The following is a 19,384-nucleotide window of genomic DNA, read 5'->3' on the forward strand; positions in this document are numbered from 1 at the left end:
TTCCCAATGCACTTGTTGTTGTTATGTGCCTTCAAGTCGATTACGACTTATGGCGACCCTATGAATCAGTGACCTCCAAGAGCATCTGTCATGAACCGCCTTGTTCAGATCTTGTAAGTTCAGGTCTGTGGCTTCCTTGATGGAATCAATCCATCTCTTGTTTGGCCTTCCTTTTTTTCTACTCCCTTCTGTTTTTCCCAGCATTATTTGTCTTTTCTAGTGAATCATGTCTTCTCATGATGTGTCCAAAGTATGATAACCTCAGTTTCATCATTTTAGCTTCTAGTGATAGTTCTGGTTTAATTTGTTCTAACACCCAATTATTTGTCTTTTTCGCAGTCCATGGTATGCGCAAAGCTCTCCTCCAACACCACATTTCAAATGTGTTGATTTTTCTCTTATCCGCCTTTTTCACTGTCCAACTTTCACATCCATACATAGAGATTGGGAATACCACAGTCTGAATGATCCTACTTTAGTGTTCAGTAATACATCTTTGCATTTGAGGACCTTTTCTAGTTCTAGCTGCCCTCCCCAGTCCTAGCCTTCTTCTGATTTCTTGCCTATTGTCTCCATTTTGGTTAATGACTGTGTCGAGGTATTGATAATCTTTGACAAGTTCAATGTCCTCATTGTCAATTTATGCGCTAATTGTAACCAATTATAAATTGCTTCTCTTTTGCTCTTAAAGTAATTCAGTAGCAGAATGAGAAGGAACTCAGTATGGCATCTATCAGTGCCAAATGCCGATGGAAACCAGTCAGGGGCATCACTCAAAATTACACCCCAAAGTATAAAGGAAACCAGTGACAAAGACCCAAACTCGGGATTATCAATGAAACAAATTAGACAGTGGAATGATTATTACTTATTCAAGTTCATATCCCACCATTCGTGCCAAAGGAGCCCAGGGTGGCAAACACAACAATAGGAATGTCATTAAAATATTTTTTTTAAATAATAAGTTAAATTCTCATTCTCAGGGTTCCCAGGAACAGTATTTTTTAGCTGTCAAATGCCTGAGTAAACAAGAATGTTTTTAAATTTCTCCTTGAAAGTCAGTGAGGGAGACGGATGAACCTCACCAGGGAGGGCATTCCACAGACAGGAAATCACCACTGAGAAGGCTGTGTCATGGGTCAGTGCCAACCGGGCAGCCCCAGTGACAGCTTCACCAGCAAGGTCTCATCTGACAACAGCAGGCTCTGAGATGGCTGATATTGGGGAAGGCTTTCTTTTAGATATGTGGGCCCTAAACTATTTAGGGCTTTGTATGCTAGCACTAACCCCTTGAATTGGGCCCAGTAGCTCACTGGCAGCCAGTGCAGTGCTTTCTGACACATGAACAAAAGTACATAAGAAGAGCCTGCTGGATCAGGCCAGTGCAGAGCTTGGAAAAGTTACTTTTTTAAAACTACACCTCCCATCAGCCCCAACCTGCATGGCCACCGGATTGGGCTGATGGGAGCTGTAGTTCAAAAAAGTACCTTTTCCAAGCTGTGGGCCAGTGGCCCATCAGGTCCAGCATACTGTTCACACAGTGAAGATTGCAGGATCCATGATGGCTGCTATTGGGGAAGGTGTTCTTTTAGATACTTGGGTCCCAAGCCATTTTAGAGCTTTCTATTAGGGTTGCCAGGTCAGAAGCATCCCAAACCCTCAGATTTCAGGGGCAGGCCCTAGTGATGTCATTGAGCTTGATACATTAAATGTCAACCATAGTTGCTTGGAGTATAACCATTCAAACCAAACATTTCTCTGATTGGAAATTAAGATAGAAATCTTAGCTAAAAGAGGGTGTTCTCAGGTCTAGCTGAAGTGATGGCATCATTCCTTCTCACTTGTTTAGGGAGCCTGGGTATAGTATGTTAAGAACTGGGACAGTGTTATGGCCAGTGAGGGCTGGTCTCCATTGGGACTGGTAAGGCGTAAGGCAGAAGGCTACCAATAGGTGGAGTCAAATCCAAGAACAGGCGGAGCCAGCTTTCTCCTATTGTCCCCCTCTTCTTCCGTGCTGGGTTTTACAAGTGCAACATGGGAGTAGGAAGTTGACAGCCGGTGCCATCCTCTGAACTGGTTGTAATTAAGAAGACAAACAGGTGGAGGGGATCACTGAGGGCCATCTGAGGTTGGTGGAGCAGTGCCCCATTAGCTGTGATGAGAGTTCAAATCTTGCTTCTTTCTCAGTGTCATTTGGCAGCCCGCTCCCTCTGTAATCTGGGAATAATACTCTGTATGGGGATGACCTACACTTACAGGGCTATTTAGAGGAGGACGGTAATGGATATACTGTGCTTCGAGCACCCAGTGCTATAGAAGGAAATATGTAACGCTCTTTAGCCCTGATTTGCAACATTATGGCAATACAGCAAGCCTAGTGGCTTCTCCTTGTTTCCTCTTATTATCTCCAGGTCAAAATCTGGCAATTTGATTGTGCACCATGCTGCTTTAATAGGGCTGCTGCTGCTGCTGCTAAGTTTTCCTACAATGCAATCCTATACATGTCTACAAAGAAGTAAGCCCCATTCAGTTCAATGGGATTTCCTTCAAAGTAGCTGCACACAGGGTTGCAGCCTTAGTGTACTACTCTTGCAGCGTTCCTATCTCAGCTAAGTTACAGCCTTTTTTTTTGTTACTTGGGGGTCAACCTAAGAGGGTCCATAGTTCAGTGGCAGACCACATGCTTTGCATGCAAAATGTCCCTGGCATCTTCAGGTAGGGCTGGAAAAGACTCCATCTGAAACCCTGGAACGCTACTGACAGTCCATACCAATGGTACTGAGCTACTTGGAGTCTGGCTTGGTCTAAGCAGAGCTTGGAAAAGTTACTTTTTTGAACTAGAACTCCCATCAGCCTAATCCAGTGGCCATGCTGGCTGGGGCTGATAGGAGTTGTAGTTTTAAAAAGTAATTTTTCCAAGCTCTGGGTCTAAGGCAGCCTCCTAGGTTTCTAAGTGTCCTGCAATGGCTGTCTCTGACTATGGAGGCAGAACATAGCCATCGTGGCTAGTAGCCATTGATAGCCTTCGTAGTTGTTATGTGCCTTCAAGTCAATTACTACTTATGGCAACCCTATGAATCAGCGACCTCCAATAGCATCTATTATAAACCACCCTGTTCGGATTTTGTAAGGTCAGGTCTGTGACTTCCTTTATGGAATCAATCCATCTCTTGTTTGGCGTTCCTCTTTTTCTGCTCCCTCCTGTTTTTCCCGGCATTATTGTCTTTTCTAGTTAATCATGTCTTCTCATGATGTGTCCAAAGTAGGATAACCTCAGTTTCATCATTTTAGCTTCATTCATTACCCTGCATGAATTTGTCTAATCCAAATCCCTGGGAGCCGCATTCTCTACTAGCTGCAGCCTCCGGACCTTCTTCAAGGGCAGCTCCACATGCAACACATTATAGTAGTTCAGATGGGACTGATGCTCAGTGCAGGGACAGGAAAGAAGTAAATAATAAAACAAATGGAGCAAAATAAGAAAAAGAAAAGTAATAGGTAAAAATCAATACATAGGCAGTGGATAAAGAAATAAGAAAATAAATAATGACAAATAATGATTAGATAGAATCCAGCCTTAAAGGCCTGTCACAATTCATATAAGTCCTCTCGCAATTCAAAGCACTTTTTTCACTCTCGCAATTCAAAGCACTCTCGCAATTCAAAGCACTCTTCCTATATTCCTTCAGGCACTAAGAGTTAAATCACCCATCCTGAGCCTCACAGCACCCTATCATTCTAAGCCAGCCTTCCACACCTTGGTGCCTCCAGCTCTTTTGGACCACTTCATCCCCAGAAAGCGCAACCCATCGGGAATGAAGGCTAAATCGTGGCCTGTCCTGCCGGCCTGCCCTGCTTTATGTGTATTTCTTGTCACAGGAAGACCTATGGATCCCTACGGTCCCATAATATCATCTGTTACCAATGTGATTTCTGCTATGCTTTTCGGCCATCGCTTTTCCACAGAGGATGAGGCCTTCCACCGCTTGTCCAATGGCTCTAAGGCCATGGAGAAATTTCATAGCAGCTATTGGGCACGGGTAAGTATACCTGATATTGCAATGATTGGGGCAGGGGGTTCCTCTCCTTCTGTTTTTTTGCCACTGCGTCCCAGCCATGGAGCCTTAGTTGCTGTTGCACGAGGAGCTTTCAACACACCTTGCTAGACCTATAAGTCCTACCTGAAACCATATTTCCCCTAGGAGGAAAATAATAACAGAGAAAGGGGAGCAATTTCAAAGGGGAGCAAAGGGGGAATGACCATAGTTCAGTGGCGGGGTATCTGAGGTCCAGGTTCAATCCCCAGCATCTCCAGGTAGGACTAGGAGAGACTCTGGCCTGAAATCCTGCAGAGCCATTGTCAGTGAGTGCACACAGTACTGAGCTAGAAGGACGACTGGTTGACTCAGTGGAAGGCAGCTTCCTACATTTGAGGGGAAGGCCGTCACTCAGTGGCAGGGTACCTGCTATGCATGTAGAAGGTCCCAGGTTCAGCTCCCAGCATCTCTAGGCAGGTCTAGGACAGAATCGTATCTAAAATCCTGGAGAGCTGCTGCCAGTCAGTGTAGACAACACTGAGCTAGATGGGGCAATGGTCTGACTCAGTCAAATGCAGTTTCCTATGTTCCCTGGTTTCGGTTCTTTTTAAATGCATTTATGTTGTTTTCTGAGATGTTGCGAATTTTTAAGCTATTTTTGTTATATGGAATGCATCACGTTGAGGCATATATGTGGAAGGCAAAATAATAATAATAATAATAATAATTATTATTATTATTATTATTATTATTATTTATATGTTTCTCACATTTCCACAACAAAAAAATTAGGGTTGTGACCAATGCTCCACATGCACAGTTCTGCTGGATCAACGGGACTTTTGTTTTCTCTCCTCCCCCCGTGCACCCCCAAAATCTGCACTGAAGAGGCCGGAGGGGACAGGAGAGGAAGAGGAAGCTCCATTGCATAGCAAGGACATCAGCTGCACAGCTGGAGCTACAGCGTTGGATAGGGCCCTGAGACTTCATCTCCTCCTATGCACATTTTAACGCAATTTTGCCTAATATATGCAATTTTCTTGATAATGCATTTTTGTATGTTGTTCTCACTAGCATATGCATTTATATGCACACTTAGCCCAATAAATACATTTGGTCCATATTTTATGGTTTGTTGTTGTTACATGCCTTCAAGTCGATATTGACTTATGGTGACCGTATGAATCAGTGACCTCCAATAGCATCTCTCATGAACCACCCTGTTCAGATCTTGTAAGTTCAGGTCTGTGGCTTCCTTTATGGAATCAATCCATCTCTTGTTTGGCCTTCCTCTTTTTCTACTCCCTTCTGTTTCCCCAGCATTATTGTCTTTTCTAGTGAATCAGGTCTTCTCATGATGTGTCCAAAGTATGACAACCTCAGTTTCATCATTTTAGCTTCTAATGATAGTTCTGGTTTAAAATGTTCTAACACCCAATTATTTGTCTTTTTTGCGGTCCATGGTACCTGCAAAGTTCTCCTCCAACACTACCTTTCAAATGAGTTGATTTTTCTCTTATCCGCTTTTTTCATTGTCCAACTTTCACATCCATACATAGAGATCGGGAATACCATGGTCTGAATGATCCTGACTTTAGTGTTCAGTGATACATCTTTGCATTTGAGGACCTTTTCTAGTTCTCTCATAGCTGCCCTCCCCAGTCCTAGCCTTCTTCTGATTTCTTGACTATTGTCTCCATTTTGGTTAATGACTGTGCCATGGTATTGATAATCCTTGACAAGTTGAATGTCTTCATTGTCAACTTGAAAATTACATAAATCTTCTGTTGTCATTCCTTTAGTCTTCTTGATGTTCAGCTGTAGTCCTACTTTTGTGCTTTCCTCTTTAACTTTCATCAATATTAGTTTCAAATCATTACTGGTTTCTGCTCGTAGTATGGTATTGTCTGCATATCTTAAATTAGTGATATTTCTCCCTCCAATTTTCACACCTCCTTCATCTTGGCCCAATCCCGCTTTCCGTATATGTTCTGCATACAGATTATACAAACAGGGTGATAAAATACGCCCGTCTCACACCATTTCTGATTGGGAACCAATCGGTTTCTCCATATTCTGTCCTTACAGTAGCCTCTTGTCCAGAGTATAGGTTGCACATTAGGACAATCAGATGCTGTGTCACCCCTCCCTTTCTTTTAAAGCATTCCATAGTTTTACATGATCTACACAGTCAAAGGCTTTGATGTAATCTATTAAGCACAGGGTGATTTTCTTCTGAAATTCCTTGGTACATTCTATTATCCAATTTATGTGTGAAATATGATCTCTGGTACCTCTTCGTTTTCTAAATCCAGCTTGGACACCTGGCATTTCTCACTCTATATATGGTGGTTCATTATTGGCGATCACTCGTGACCGAGTAAGATTGTCTTCCAGGGTAAGGTCTTTAACAGTAGGTCCGTAAGTGATTGTGGAGGCCAATTCTGGATCCACACAGCCTCCCACAGTGAGGACATAGGTTTCCAGATGGAAGGTGGTCATGATGAGGATTTGCTTGACGTGCCTTCCACTTAGCTCGTTTGTCCCTTTCACCCTGTACTCGTGCTTCTTCAAAGTCCATAGCACCTTTGATAATGGCCAAACTCCAACTGGGACGCGCATGGGCCAAGGCTTCCCAGTTCTTGATGCTCATGTTACATTTTTTAAGATTAGCTTTGAGAACATCTTTAAACCTCTTTTGCTGTCCACCAATATTCCATTTTCCATCTTTAAGTTGGGAATAAAGTAGCTGCTTTGGAAGACGGTGATCAGGCATTAGAACAACGTGGCCGGTCCAGCGAACTTGATGTTGAACGATCATTGTTTCGACACTGGTAGTCTTTGCTTCTTCCAATACGCTAACATTAGTCTGCCTGTCTTCCCAAGTAATTTGCAGAATTTTCCAGAGGCAGCATTGGTGGAATCTTTCAAGAAGTTGGGAGTGGCGTTTATAGATGGTCCATGTTTCACAGGCGTACAGTAAGGTCGGTAGTACAATGGCTTTGTAAATAAGCATTTTGGTCTTCCTGAGAATATCCCGATCCTCAAACACTCTATGCTTCATTCGGAAGAATGCGGCACTTGCAGAGCTCAGATGATGCTGAATTTCAGCGTCGATGTCAGCTTTTACAGAGAGATGGCTGCTAAGAGCGTCAATGTCAGCTTTTACAGAGAGATGGCTGCCAAGATAAGAAAAGTCATCGACATTCTCAGCATTGCACCATTAAGCTGGATTGGTGGTGCTACAGAGGGATTGGTTCGCACTTGCTGATGAAGCACTTTGGGGTTTTTTATATTAAGCGAAAGGACAAGCTTTTCATATGCTTCTGCAAAGACATTTAGGATAGTTATATATGGTAAGAGCCTTTGTTGTACAATCTTGAGCATTACTTTACTTGCATGGGATATTAAGGCAATAGTTCGATAATTACTGCATTCCCTGGGATCCCCTTTCTTTGGAATTGGGATGTATATAGAATGCTTCCAGTCTGTGGGCCATTGTTTAGTTTTCCATATTTCTTGACAAATTTTTGTCAAAATTTGGACAGATTCAGTCTCAGTAGCTTGGAGCAACTTTATTAGTATGCCATCTATTCCGGGGGATTTGTTTCTTCCAAGTATTTTAAGAGCAGCTTTCACCTCACATTCTAAAATTTCTGGTTCATCATCATACAGTTCCTCTGTGAATGAATCTGTCATCTTTGCATCTCTTTTACAGAGTTCTTTGGTGTATTGCTTCCATCTTCCTTTTATTTCATCTCAGTCAGTCAGTGTGTTCCTCTGTTGATTATTCAGCATCCCTACTCTTGGTTTAAATTTCTCTTTAATTTCTCTAAACTTTTGGAATAGGGCTCTTGTTCTACCCTTTTTGTTGTCCTCTTCTATTTCTATACAATAATTGTAATAGTTCTCCTTCTCCCTACATACTAGTCGCTGTATTGTTGCATTTAGGGTTCTAACCATGTTTCTGTCCCTTTTGCTTTTGCTTTCCTTCTCTCTTTAACCATTTTATTATTTTATGGTTAGATAACTGCATTACAAAATTTGGAGAACTATGACTTTCAATGGAAAGCTGTGTTTTGGTTTGCATTTTAGGAAGCTGCCTTTTACTGCATCCAGGGGCAGAGCTTGGAAAAGTTACTTTTTTGAACAACTCCCATCAGCCCCAGCTAGCATGGCCACTGGATTGGGCTGATAGGAGTTGTAGTTCAAAAAAGTAACTTTTCCAAACTCTGTCCAGGGGTGTAGCAATCCAGGGTCTCTGGGGGCCTTAGACCCCTTACTTTTTGGGGCCCCTATGTCTCCAGCATCCTGCTAGCCAATCAGCATGTTGGCTGATTCACTGGACACTGAGAAGAGTCTTATAACCTTCCTTGTTCTTTCCTGTGGATTGTAGCCAATCAGGGTGAACAGAGGTGAGTCAGCCACTGAGAAGACTCTTCTCAGTAGCTAACACTTTCCCCATTCATGCTTATTGTTTCCTAGGGAATGTCTGTTGTGGGAGAAGGCTCTCATTCTCAAATCAGCAGCAAAAAGGGGGGTGGGGTGGCTGTGGCTAACACGAAGAGACCCTGCACTTCTGAACTTGCCACTACACTACTGACTATGTCAGAGCAATTGGCCCATCTGGCTCAGTACTCCCTGCACTGACTGGCAGTGGCTGCCCAGGGAGGGGCTTGAACTTGAGAGCTTTGGTATTGTTCCAGAAAGGGTGAATTAGGTATTTACCAAACCAAATTTCTCCCCCATCCCTGCTATTTCAGCCCAAGTGGTCTTGAAGAGCAGGAGGGTGTTGAAGGGCACCAGAGAAGCAGCCAGGGAGCTGAGACACATGGGCAGAGAGTCCCTGACTAAGGGTTGTGTAGAATGTTAGTCTTACTCAGCGTAGACCCATTGAAAACAATGGACATGACTAACAGGTCTGTTCTGAGTAGAGACTGGAGGATCTGTTAATTTCATTTCCCTCTGTTTCTCATTTTTCCAATCTTAAATTCAACTCTCCACAATTCTGTAGCAATTTTGCATTTTTGGGGGGGGAAACTCATGTATGGATGTGAAAGTTGGACAGTGAAAAAAGTGGGTAAGAGAAAAATCAACTCATCTGACATGTGGTGTTGGAGGAGAGCTTTGCGCACACCATGGACTGCGAAAAAGACAAATAATTGGGTGTTAGAACAAATTAAACCAGAACTGTCACTAGAAGCTAAAATGATGAAACTGAGGTTATCCTACTTTGGACACATCATGAGAAGACCTGATTCACTAGAAAAGACAATAATGCTTGGAAAAACAGAAGGGAGTAGAAAAAGAGGAAGGCCAAACAAGAGATGGGTTGATTCCATAAAGGAAGCCACAGACCTGAACTTACAAGATCTGAACAGGGTGGTTCATGACAGATGCTGTTGGATGTCGCTGATTCATAGGGTCGCCATAAGTTGTAATCGACTTGAAAGCACATAACAACAACAACATTCTTCAGGATCCTAGTGTAAATTTCTCCTAATAAACACATTTTTGTACGTAGTTTTCACGTGCTAGGGATGGATGAGAATTTCAGTTCAGTTTGCATTTCAAGCAAAATTTATCAAATTCACACTTTCCAAAACAATATGGGAACCGAAACACAGCTGTCCTTCGAAATTCGCGTTTATTAGAATTTTGGAATGCAGTTCGCCAACTAAACAACATGTACAAAAATGCATGTAGTAGGGGAAAGTGTGCATGAAAACAAATACATGAGTGAAAATAACATGCAAAAAGGCATGAAATGATGAGAAATGGCTTGTAAAAATGTGTACCTTTGTCAAAACTGCTTACAAAAATGTCTTTATTTGGAGAAATTCACACTAAAATGGTAACGAATTTTCATGTGGATTTTTTTTTTAAAAAAATCGCAGGTTACTGTAGAAATGTAGAGAAGTGAATTTAACATTGGAAAAATGAGAAACTGAGAGAACTGAAACAGACTGGTCTTTCCATCCCTAACAAATGCGAATTTCAAAGGATTGCTGTGTTTCAGTTGTCATACTGTTTTGGATGTCGAATGTCATAGACTCGGCTTTAAAAGTTAACTGAATCAAATATTTTCCCCGTCCCTAATTCTCAGCTGGATTCGAGCCAGCATTCCTGACTTGCAAGCACACAGTTGTGGGCCATCTGCGGCATCAGTAGCCTGAGGTGGTGTACAGCTGGCTTGAGGCTGTAGACATTGTAGATGCAGGCCAGGAGTTGCCAACATGGCACCCTCCAGATGTTGTTGCAAAAACTCCCATCAGCCCCAGCAACACGATCAGTGGCCAGGGATGACGGGAGGTGTAACCCAACAACGTCTGGAGGGCAGCCTGTTGGCTACCCATGATGTAGACATCTCCCCAAGTTTTAGTTCTGGGCTAAGAGCCTGATCTCTTTGGGATCATCTAAGGGCTTTGAAGTACATCCATAGAAATAAGGCTTTGAAAGACCTCCTTTATAAATCCTAATGTCCTTGGGGTGTTGTGCTTATCCGTAGCTCTATGATGCTTTTCCAGCGGTGATGAAGCACCTACAACCTCTCCTGAACAGATCGCTGATAGCGCTGGCACACTGGAAAGATCTAGTAAGACTGATTGAGGAGGAGATTGAACGCCATGGGAGGACCAGGTCGCCCGAACAGCCTCCAGACTTTATCGACTCATATCTTGCTCAGCTGGAGAAAACAAACACTAGAGAAAAGGTACCAATGCAGTGACTTGTGGGTGGTAAAAAAAGAAAAAGGGATGAGGAGGGATGGAGGAGGAGGAGGTTAAAAAACAAGCTCAGGCACCAGTTCTTAAAGTTGCTGTTCGTATAGCAACCAGCTTGGATGGATGGTGAAGAGAAGGCTGAGGGGCGACATGATTACACTCTTTAAGTACCTGAAGGGCTGTCACATAGAGGAGGGTACAGATTTGTTCACTGCTGCCCCAGAGGGTAGGACTAGGTCTAATGGTTTTAAGTTGCAGGAGCATAGATTCAGATTGGACATTAGAAGGAACTTCTTGACAGTAAGGGCAGTTCGGCAATGGAACCGACTGCCTAGGGAGGTGGTGGGATCCCCTTCGCTGGATGTCTTCAAGCAGAGGCTGGACAGCTATCTGCGGGAGATGCTCTAGCTGTGGATTTCCTGCGGTGAGCAGGGGGTTGGACTCGATGGCCTACAAGGCCCCTTCCAACTCTATGATTCTATGAAACCTGATAACCTGATGGAATGGCTGCCACTAGAGCTGCTTCTCTCCCTTTGCTCTGCAGCCTGATGGAATGGCAACAAGCCAAGTGACCCAGTAGACCCTCTACTGCCCATCTAGGCCCAATAGTAAACCTGGAGCAAGTAGACCCCCGTCACAAAACTCACTACAAAAATGTTTTTTATTGGGAGAAATTTACACTAAAATGTTGGAGAATTTTCATGAAGAACAATGAGAAACGGAGACAAGCAAAACTGGCAGATATTCCCATCCCTACTCTCCGTCAGTCTCCAGGCCACACACAGACATCATCTGGGTTACACAACGTTCTTAGCTGAGAGAGGGAGGGTAACGGTCTACCTTTTATCTTGAGTTCCATGAAAGGGGGGGCATCTCAAGCAGAGGCCCATCCGTTTCTCTTTCATTGTAGCTGCTGGCCTTTCTTTCAGGCAGTTAGGCCTCATGGGAACGCATGGTCAGGCCACTGACCACACAGTTTTGTCAAGTCTGGTTATTGCCTTAGGGGGATCCCACACTGACAGATTTCTGTGACAGGAAACCAGAGTTTGTGTGAAAGGAGGGCATTGTGCCCCTGATGTTTCTTGCAGGGCTTCGTTTGTGTCTCTATGGGCGTGTGGAGTGTGTATGCACAGTACAACTCTATGCATTGTGCAAGTTGTTGTTGTTATAGTTTATTTATATCCCGCCTTATGGCCAAAAGGCCCTCAAGGCGGCTTACAAGAAAAACAAAAAAATAGGAATAGATCAATAAAACAATACAATTTACAAATAACATTATTAAAAAACAGTGATTACAACTTCCATATTATTATGGAATAAGTTGCAACAACCCTCCCCGTATGGTGCTTTCCCAGTGATTAAGAATCACATGCACATGCCTGTCACCTTTTAGGCACAGAGGAAGCTCCCGTACGTCATCATCGGAGGCAATATGTTTCTGAATACCAGCTCCTGGGGAGAGAGTGCTCTTGCGCTCAGGTCCTGCTTTCAAGCCTCCCACCGAGTGAGGCATCTGGGAGGCCACTGTGAGAACAGGATGCTGAACTAGATGGGCCATTGGCCTGATCCAGCAGGCTCTTCTAGTGTTCTTCATATTGAAATCAGTTAAAACAAATTACAGCCAGGAGAATAGGATAAATTCTAAAATGTATATATCTTAAATCAGAGCTTGGAAAAGTTACTTTTTTGAACTACAACTCCCATCAGCCCAATCCAGTGGCCATGCTGGCTGGGGCTGATGGGAGTTGAAGTTCAAAAAAGTAACTTTTCCAAGCTCTGCTTATACTGAGTCAGTTGGTCCATCTAGCTCAGTTTATCTACACTGACTGGCTCTCCAGAGTTTTAGACCAAGATTCTGTCCCAGCTTTTCCTGGAGATGCTGGGGATTGAATGTGGGACCTTCTGCATGCAAGGCTGGTGCCACCTCCCTGAGCTACAGCCTTTCCCTTACATCAATCTCTCTGCTTTCCCATTGGCAGGGCGAAGATGGCCCCGCCTCGATATTTACAGAACCCAACATGGTTGCAGTGGTCACAGATCTCTTCATCGCAGGCTCAGACACAACCGCCATTTCTTTGAACTGGGCACTTCTCTACATGATGGCGTACCCAGAGATACAAGGTTTGTCAGTTACACTGCCTGCAATCTTGTTTTCCTCCCTGTTTAATCAGATTGCGTTAATTTTGTACAATTGCTAGTCAATAAGGATGTCTAAAGTATAGCCACCACCACCAGCGCAGGGTACAACCTGTTAGCCACAAGAGCCTATGGACATTATGAAGGGCCTTGCGCTGATTCCAGAAGTGCCAGAGGTTCGAATTTAGCCTCCTGCTCCACCGTTCTCCCCACCCTTAGAAAAGCAACAGGGAAGGCCGAGTATGGATTGTGAAGCGTTACAAGAGTGACACACTCTGAATGGGGGAAGATGTTATATTAATGGGCAAAAAAAACCTTGCCCAGGGCTAAAACCCGGGGTGGATTCCACTGCCCCAGTAACATGGAGCCACCAGCCACCACTTATTTTCAATGCACTCTCTGCTAGCTGTTCCCTTAGCCTATGTTATCTTCACCTCTTAGTTTATAATGAGATTTTAAAGATTTTAAAAAACCACCCTGCTTCATAAACTGTGTGAGGTCAATGGTTACCCCCCTCCCAAGATGCAGGAGCGCCCACTCATCACTAGAGCCCTTGAGGGTTTTTTGGGGGGGAGGGGTTGCTTCTGTCTATGTCAGAGGTGGGTAACCTTAGGCCCGGGGGCCAAATGTGGCCCTCTATATGTCACACTGCTCACTGGCCCTGCTTCACACCCCAAGTGTTTTTGCCTGGCTGGAAAGCATCCTTGAACTCTGAGAATGTTTCCCTTGATGGAAGAGAGTAGGGAGGAAAGAATCTGTCAATTTCATTTCTCTCGGCTTCTCATTTTTTCCAATATTAAATTAGGTTCTCCACATTTCTGCAGCAATTTGCGAATTTAAAAAATCCTCATGAAAATTCTTCAGCATTTTAGTGCAATTTTTTTCCTAATAAACCTATTTGTGAATGCAGTTTTTACTAATGTACACATTTTTGCAAGTAATTTCTCCTAATGTAACACATTTTTATATGCTACTTTCACTAATATATTCATTATTAAGCCAATCTTCCCGATAAGTGCATTTTTGTAAACATTTTGGTAGGAAAATTGCATTACAAAATTCAGGTAAGTGTGAATTGTGAAGGTTGACTGTGTTTTGGTTCTCATATTGTTTTGGACCCTGTGAATTTGATAAATATGGCTTTAAATGCACACTGAACCAAATTTCTCCCACATCCCTAGAGGATAGAAGTAGGTTTGTGTGTACAAACTAGCCTACTGTGCAAAGGTAAAAACTGACATTTGTTGCTCAATCCACTTTTGTCCCTGGGCCTGCCCACCATTGGCACATGGCTCTCAGTCTATTTCCCAGAAGGGAATTCAGCCCTTGGAATGAGAAAAGGTTCTCCACTACTCATCAACAACAATCTGTGTTCCAGTCTGGACTAAAAAGAGATTCAACTATTCTATGCACCAAAATTTCATATTTGTTTGGGTCCAAACTGTAGAATTACTTGGAGGGATATAATGTTTGATTTGTAGTGGTTCCAGACATTACCTGATACAAAAAAACCACGTTCTTCCAAATCCGGCAATTTCAGCAAGGTCACTAATTGGGAAGCCACATGTAAAGAGGTAACACTCGCCTTAAGTTAAAGAATTCCATCAATGTCCAAGTATTTCTCTGGCAGAGCAAGTGCAGGAGGAGCTGGACACCGTCCTGGGCCCGTCCCATGTCATCCACTACGAGGACCGGGAAATCCTGCCCTTCACTAATGCGGTGCTCCACGAAACTCAGAGATACAGCAGCATGTCCGCAATTGGGGTCATGCACAAGTGTAGCAAGGACACAACACTGCAAGGCATACCCATCCGCAAGGTGCGTGTTAATGAGAGCTTACTCTCTTTGTCCACTGCCATGAGGCAATGTGCTGTTCAGAGCGGGATTCACGAGGCTGAGACGCAGGTGCAATCAAATCTTGTTTTATTAAAGTAATAGATACATCAAAAGCAGTGCGCTTCATAGAAATCTCTAAGCTAGCTCACTAGAAGTCCCGAACTGCACTCTAGACATGCTCTGCAACGCATGAAGAAAGCTGACAGCAACTTAACCCAGGGAGCTGCAGTCTTAAGTAGGGAAAGTTTTAGATCGTAATCTCTGGCTCCTCCGCAAGTCCTGCCTCTGCCCTGTCCGCTTCTCGCGGCATTGAGAGCGGGGTGACGGGGTGTGTGCTTCCAATGGCTCCTCCGAAAGAACCATCTCCTTAGCAACCGGCTCGAGGTCAGGGGGCAGTGACGCGCTCGAGGCATCCCGGGAATCGCTTGGCAAAGGGGGAGTCACCGCCCCCTCTGGAACATCTTCCAACAGCTCCTCCAACCTGTCGGGGGGCGGCACGCTCTCCACTTCCGAGGCCGCGCCATTCGTGGGAACTGGCCCGGAGTCAAACTCACTCCCCCTCCCAAGGTCTTGCTCAGACTCAACAATTCCTTGGTCTTCCATGCCCTCTGACAGCTGGGAAACCTGGAACTCGTGTCTCCCCCCTCCCTGGCCCTCGTGGGGAAGTGGAGGCTTAACAGGCAAGGAGCAAAAGATGGGTCCAAATATCTGCTTCTGGTCAGGGAGGAGGGAGCTCTTTGTCATTTTAGGCTTTCGTCAACACATAGAATACTGGAGAGAGTCACTTTCAGGCGGGCAACAGAGGGTAATCCCACAAAGCCAAGAGCTAGCATGTTCCATTGCTGTGACCCAGCAGTGCCTCCACATCAGTAGTGTAGTGTCAAATTCAGAAGTCCCTTCATCAAAGTCATAGCCACGCCCCCTTTTTAGCTAAATGAGATCCTTGTGAATGTCTCCTCCCACAACAGGTGACTCTAGGAGCCAATAAGCATGAATGTTAGCTACAGAAAAGAGACTTCTCAGTGGCTGACTCATCTCCTTTCACTTTGATTGGCTCCAATCAGCAGGAAAGGACAAGGAAGCATGTTAGAAGACTCTTCCCAGTGACTAATACAGTCCTTTTTCATGCTGATTGGCTCATACAATGCTGGAGACACAGGGACTCTGCTGGGACCCTGCTCCCCAAAAAGTAAAGGGTCTAAGACCCCCTGAGACCCCAGACAACTACACTCCTGCCTCACATGCATCTCTTTTGCCTTTAAAAAGAGCAGCCAACTGGTTGCCCTCAGAGTCTAGATTTGGCCCAGTGAGTAGGTGACCCAAGAACACCTTCTATGCATAAGTTCATCTGTACTTGGAACAGTTAACATCTCAATAAACCTGAGTATAATACATTCAAAACCTGGCTACAGAAACTAAGGCTGCAATCCTATACATGTTTACCCAGAAGTAAGCTCCATTGGGTCAATGGGACCTACTCCCAGATCAGTGTGTTTTGCATTGCAGCCTAACTCTCTTCCATCTTTTGCTGCAAGTAGGTCCATATATTGGGTGACTTATTTATGAGAAGCCAACCAATAAATTATATTGGTATTCTGATGGGGTACATGACCACACCCCAAAAATATTTAAGATCATGCCTTCTAGTTAGATGGGGGGGAAAGTCTGACTACAGAGACTCCATGAAAAGTTTTTATTACCAAATCATAATGGCATCAACAATCAGACCCTTCTGGACAGATGTAAAATCCAAACCCCAAAACACGTTCATGCCTCCCTCTTCCAACCTCCTCCCAGGATCTTTATCAGCAGGAGAAAGCTGTGAGAAAAAGCAGATGAAATAAGTAAGCGTTTGGAAACTACAATAAGGTAACCCAACTTCAAGTTCAATTCTGCGATACATTGGCACTCCCTCACTCCTTTGTGGAACTGGTAGCTCCGTAGGCATTTGGAAGGGAAAAGCAGATATAATTAGCCATGATCCGCCAGATCTGTTTTGGGAACAAACCATTTGACTTGATCAGAATGTCTCCAAACATCCCATTTGGGGGTAGTTATTAAAACTGCTTCTGGATTAGCTATATATTTTATCTGATTTTGACCCGGCTATCTTCTCTGATATTAATTCCATAAGCATAACCAAATCTCGCTGTGTGGTAGAAGCATCATGTCCCCCAACGGAAATGACACAGCCAGACACAGGTTTTTTGGGTGAAGTGGGGCCACAACTTTATTGAGTAGAGCAAGTAAAGCGGGGTTGGGATGGCAGTAGGGCCAGGATCCGCTTCATTCCAGCAGCCCTTGCTGGAGGAATGCTGAATCAACCCAACAAGTAGTTGGGAACTGTTGTTGTGTAAATGTGTATATTTGTTAAGCAGAGAACGACAGCAGTCTGAAATGTGTGTGTGCCAGTGTGTGTGTTTACCTAAGAAAGCAGGCTTTTACCCTGCACTGAGATCACTGAAACTTAAGACTTAGTAAAATAAGAAAAGCTACTTTATTTATAAAAATACATAGTAGATAGAAAGGCATAACTAGTTCTAACTAAGTTGGAGCTGCAATGCCCAGGCTTGGGAATTGCCCTCATGGCTAGGAGAGAGAGAGCAGAGACAAAGGTGTCTCCTCTCTCCCAGGCAGTGGAGAAGAGCAGAAAGGGTGGAAGGAGGGGGGGCAGATAAGCTTCCCAAAGACTATCAGTCTAACAACGGAAGGAAGTCAGTCAGAGCATCACAGGTAAAAGGTAAACAAAGCCTATCCATCTGGAGGACCCTAGCTCCATCTCCCTTCTGGAGCTTAAACAAAAGAACAAAACAGGAGTTCCTCTTGCCCCATTTCCAACAGGAACAACCTTTGGGAGTTGGCCCGCTTTAGACCCAAGTGGGGCATGAATCCGAGGCACCCATGGTCCCGCCGACCAACCAGTGGGAGGGGTTGTGAGCTGCATGACGTGGCGCCCTCCCAAGCTAGGGGTGTGGCCATCGTGTTCCCCACTGGACTCCTTATGGGAGTCCCCCTTATGATTGATCCTGCCCAATGCCACTTCCGCCTAAAGCTGTGACACAGGTGAATGAACACCTAGCAACTGCACAGCGAACCACTGAAGGATAGGTGAAAAAACCTGCTCAACAATGGGGCCATATTCATTGAGAGGAAAAATTCCTATCCAGCCCTGTCAACCAGCGATTCATTTAAACACAGCTCAGTGATGCCTTAAGACTGAGGGAGGGTGGCTGGGAAAGCCAGTGCATGAAGAAAGAGGCCGGCTCTCAGCAGACTGGGGCCTTTAAAGGCCTGGGCCTGGCTCCCTTAGCTGCCCTCGCGAGACTGCCTGGGATTGTGGGTGATCTCATGAGAGCTGGGGCATGGACGGGAGGATACTAAATCCTCCCTCCCTTTGCTGTCTGGGGTACGCTCTGCCCCACAATCAGCGCCCTGCACCAAGGCTCGAGGCTTGGCAGCACCCAGTCTGTTCTTCCCTTTTCCTTTTGTCATTTTCTTCCTGCCACATCAGTTGCAAAGGAGGAACTATTTTGGCTAACCAAATTTCTTGTTTCACCCATTCAGGATATAGGAATTCAGGTGCATACAAGAATTCTGGTGTCCTCATTGCTCTGCCTGTCATTAGTTCAAAAGGAGTATAATTACTTCCAACAGTTCTCAAAGCTATCATGGTCACTAAGATCATGGGGAGATATTTATCTCACTGGCCTCCCTTATCAATTAATTGTTTTGTTAATGGATCTTCCATTGTTTTTTGAATATGCAAGTAATAAAGGGTTATTAAACAAGGTCAAAGTCCCTACAATAGTCCTATATGGTCCATTTTGAAGGATAAAACATAATCTAATTCATATATGATTAGATATGCTAGGCTTGCATAAGGCAGTTGGATTAAATGTGGATGTACAGACTGGAGCTAATTAATCCTGATAATGTGTAATAATAACATAAGCCAGTAATATCATCAAAACATGCACTAGAGACATCAGGATTGCAATTGAAATAATAATTACAGAGAATGTTTTTGAACAATTAAATGATGATTAACCCAGCTAACTCCTGACAGTTCTACTACTTTTTATGTATTTGAATTATAAGGGGGGCATGGGGGCAGTGGAGTTGTTTATCTTTTGTGAACCAATGAAAATGGCAATGGAGTGCCTTCAAGTCGATCCCAACTTATGGAGACCCTATGAATATTATTATTATTATTTATTTATATCCCACTTTTCGGCCAAAGGCCCTCAAGGCGGCTTACAAAAAACACAAATGTAAAAATACAATATAAAATACATCAATAAAACAATACAATTTACAAAATGCAATTTACAAAAGTTAAAATAACTGCTCTTAGGCTAACAATGTAAGATGCGCGACACATGAGGGAAAAGGGACAGGGAAGAACAAGGGGAAAAGCACGCTCAGGCACCGGTTCTTAAATTACAGTTCTTATCATGACCAGCTGGAATGGAAGCAGGTAGCCTAATAGCATAGTGGCTACTGGGGAGGGCAATAGTGTTCTCATGGTGAGCGGTATTCAGAGGTGGTTTACCATTGCCTTCCTCTGAGGCTGAGAGGCAGTGACTGGCCCAAGGTCACCCAGTGAGACAATAATTAGAGGAATTAAATTAATTAAATGTTTTTTTCCTTCAA

At 44.0% G+C, this 19,384-nt stretch overlaps 1 protein-coding gene across 1 annotated transcript in view; it reads left to right on the plus strand.

Annotated features, from left to right (window-relative positions):
* LOC133389720 (uncharacterized) overlaps nt 1-19,384 on the plus strand; it is a 91,646-nt gene that overhangs the window by 68,650 nt on the left and 3,612 nt on the right. The window contains 4 exon segments of the mRNA XM_061637746.1: nt 3,880-4,040; nt 10,546-10,749; nt 12,739-12,880; nt 14,526-14,713. Of these exon segments, the coding sequence (XP_061493730.1) occupies nt 3,880-4,040; nt 10,546-10,749; nt 12,739-12,880; nt 14,526-14,713 (695 nt within the window).

Source organism: Rhineura floridana, chromosome 7 (assembly GCF_030035675.1).
Source record: "Rhineura floridana isolate rRhiFlo1 chromosome 7, rRhiFlo1.hap2, whole genome shotgun sequence".
In the NCBI taxonomy this organism is placed as follows: domain Eukaryota; kingdom Metazoa; phylum Chordata; class Lepidosauria; order Squamata; family Rhineuridae; genus Rhineura; species Rhineura floridana.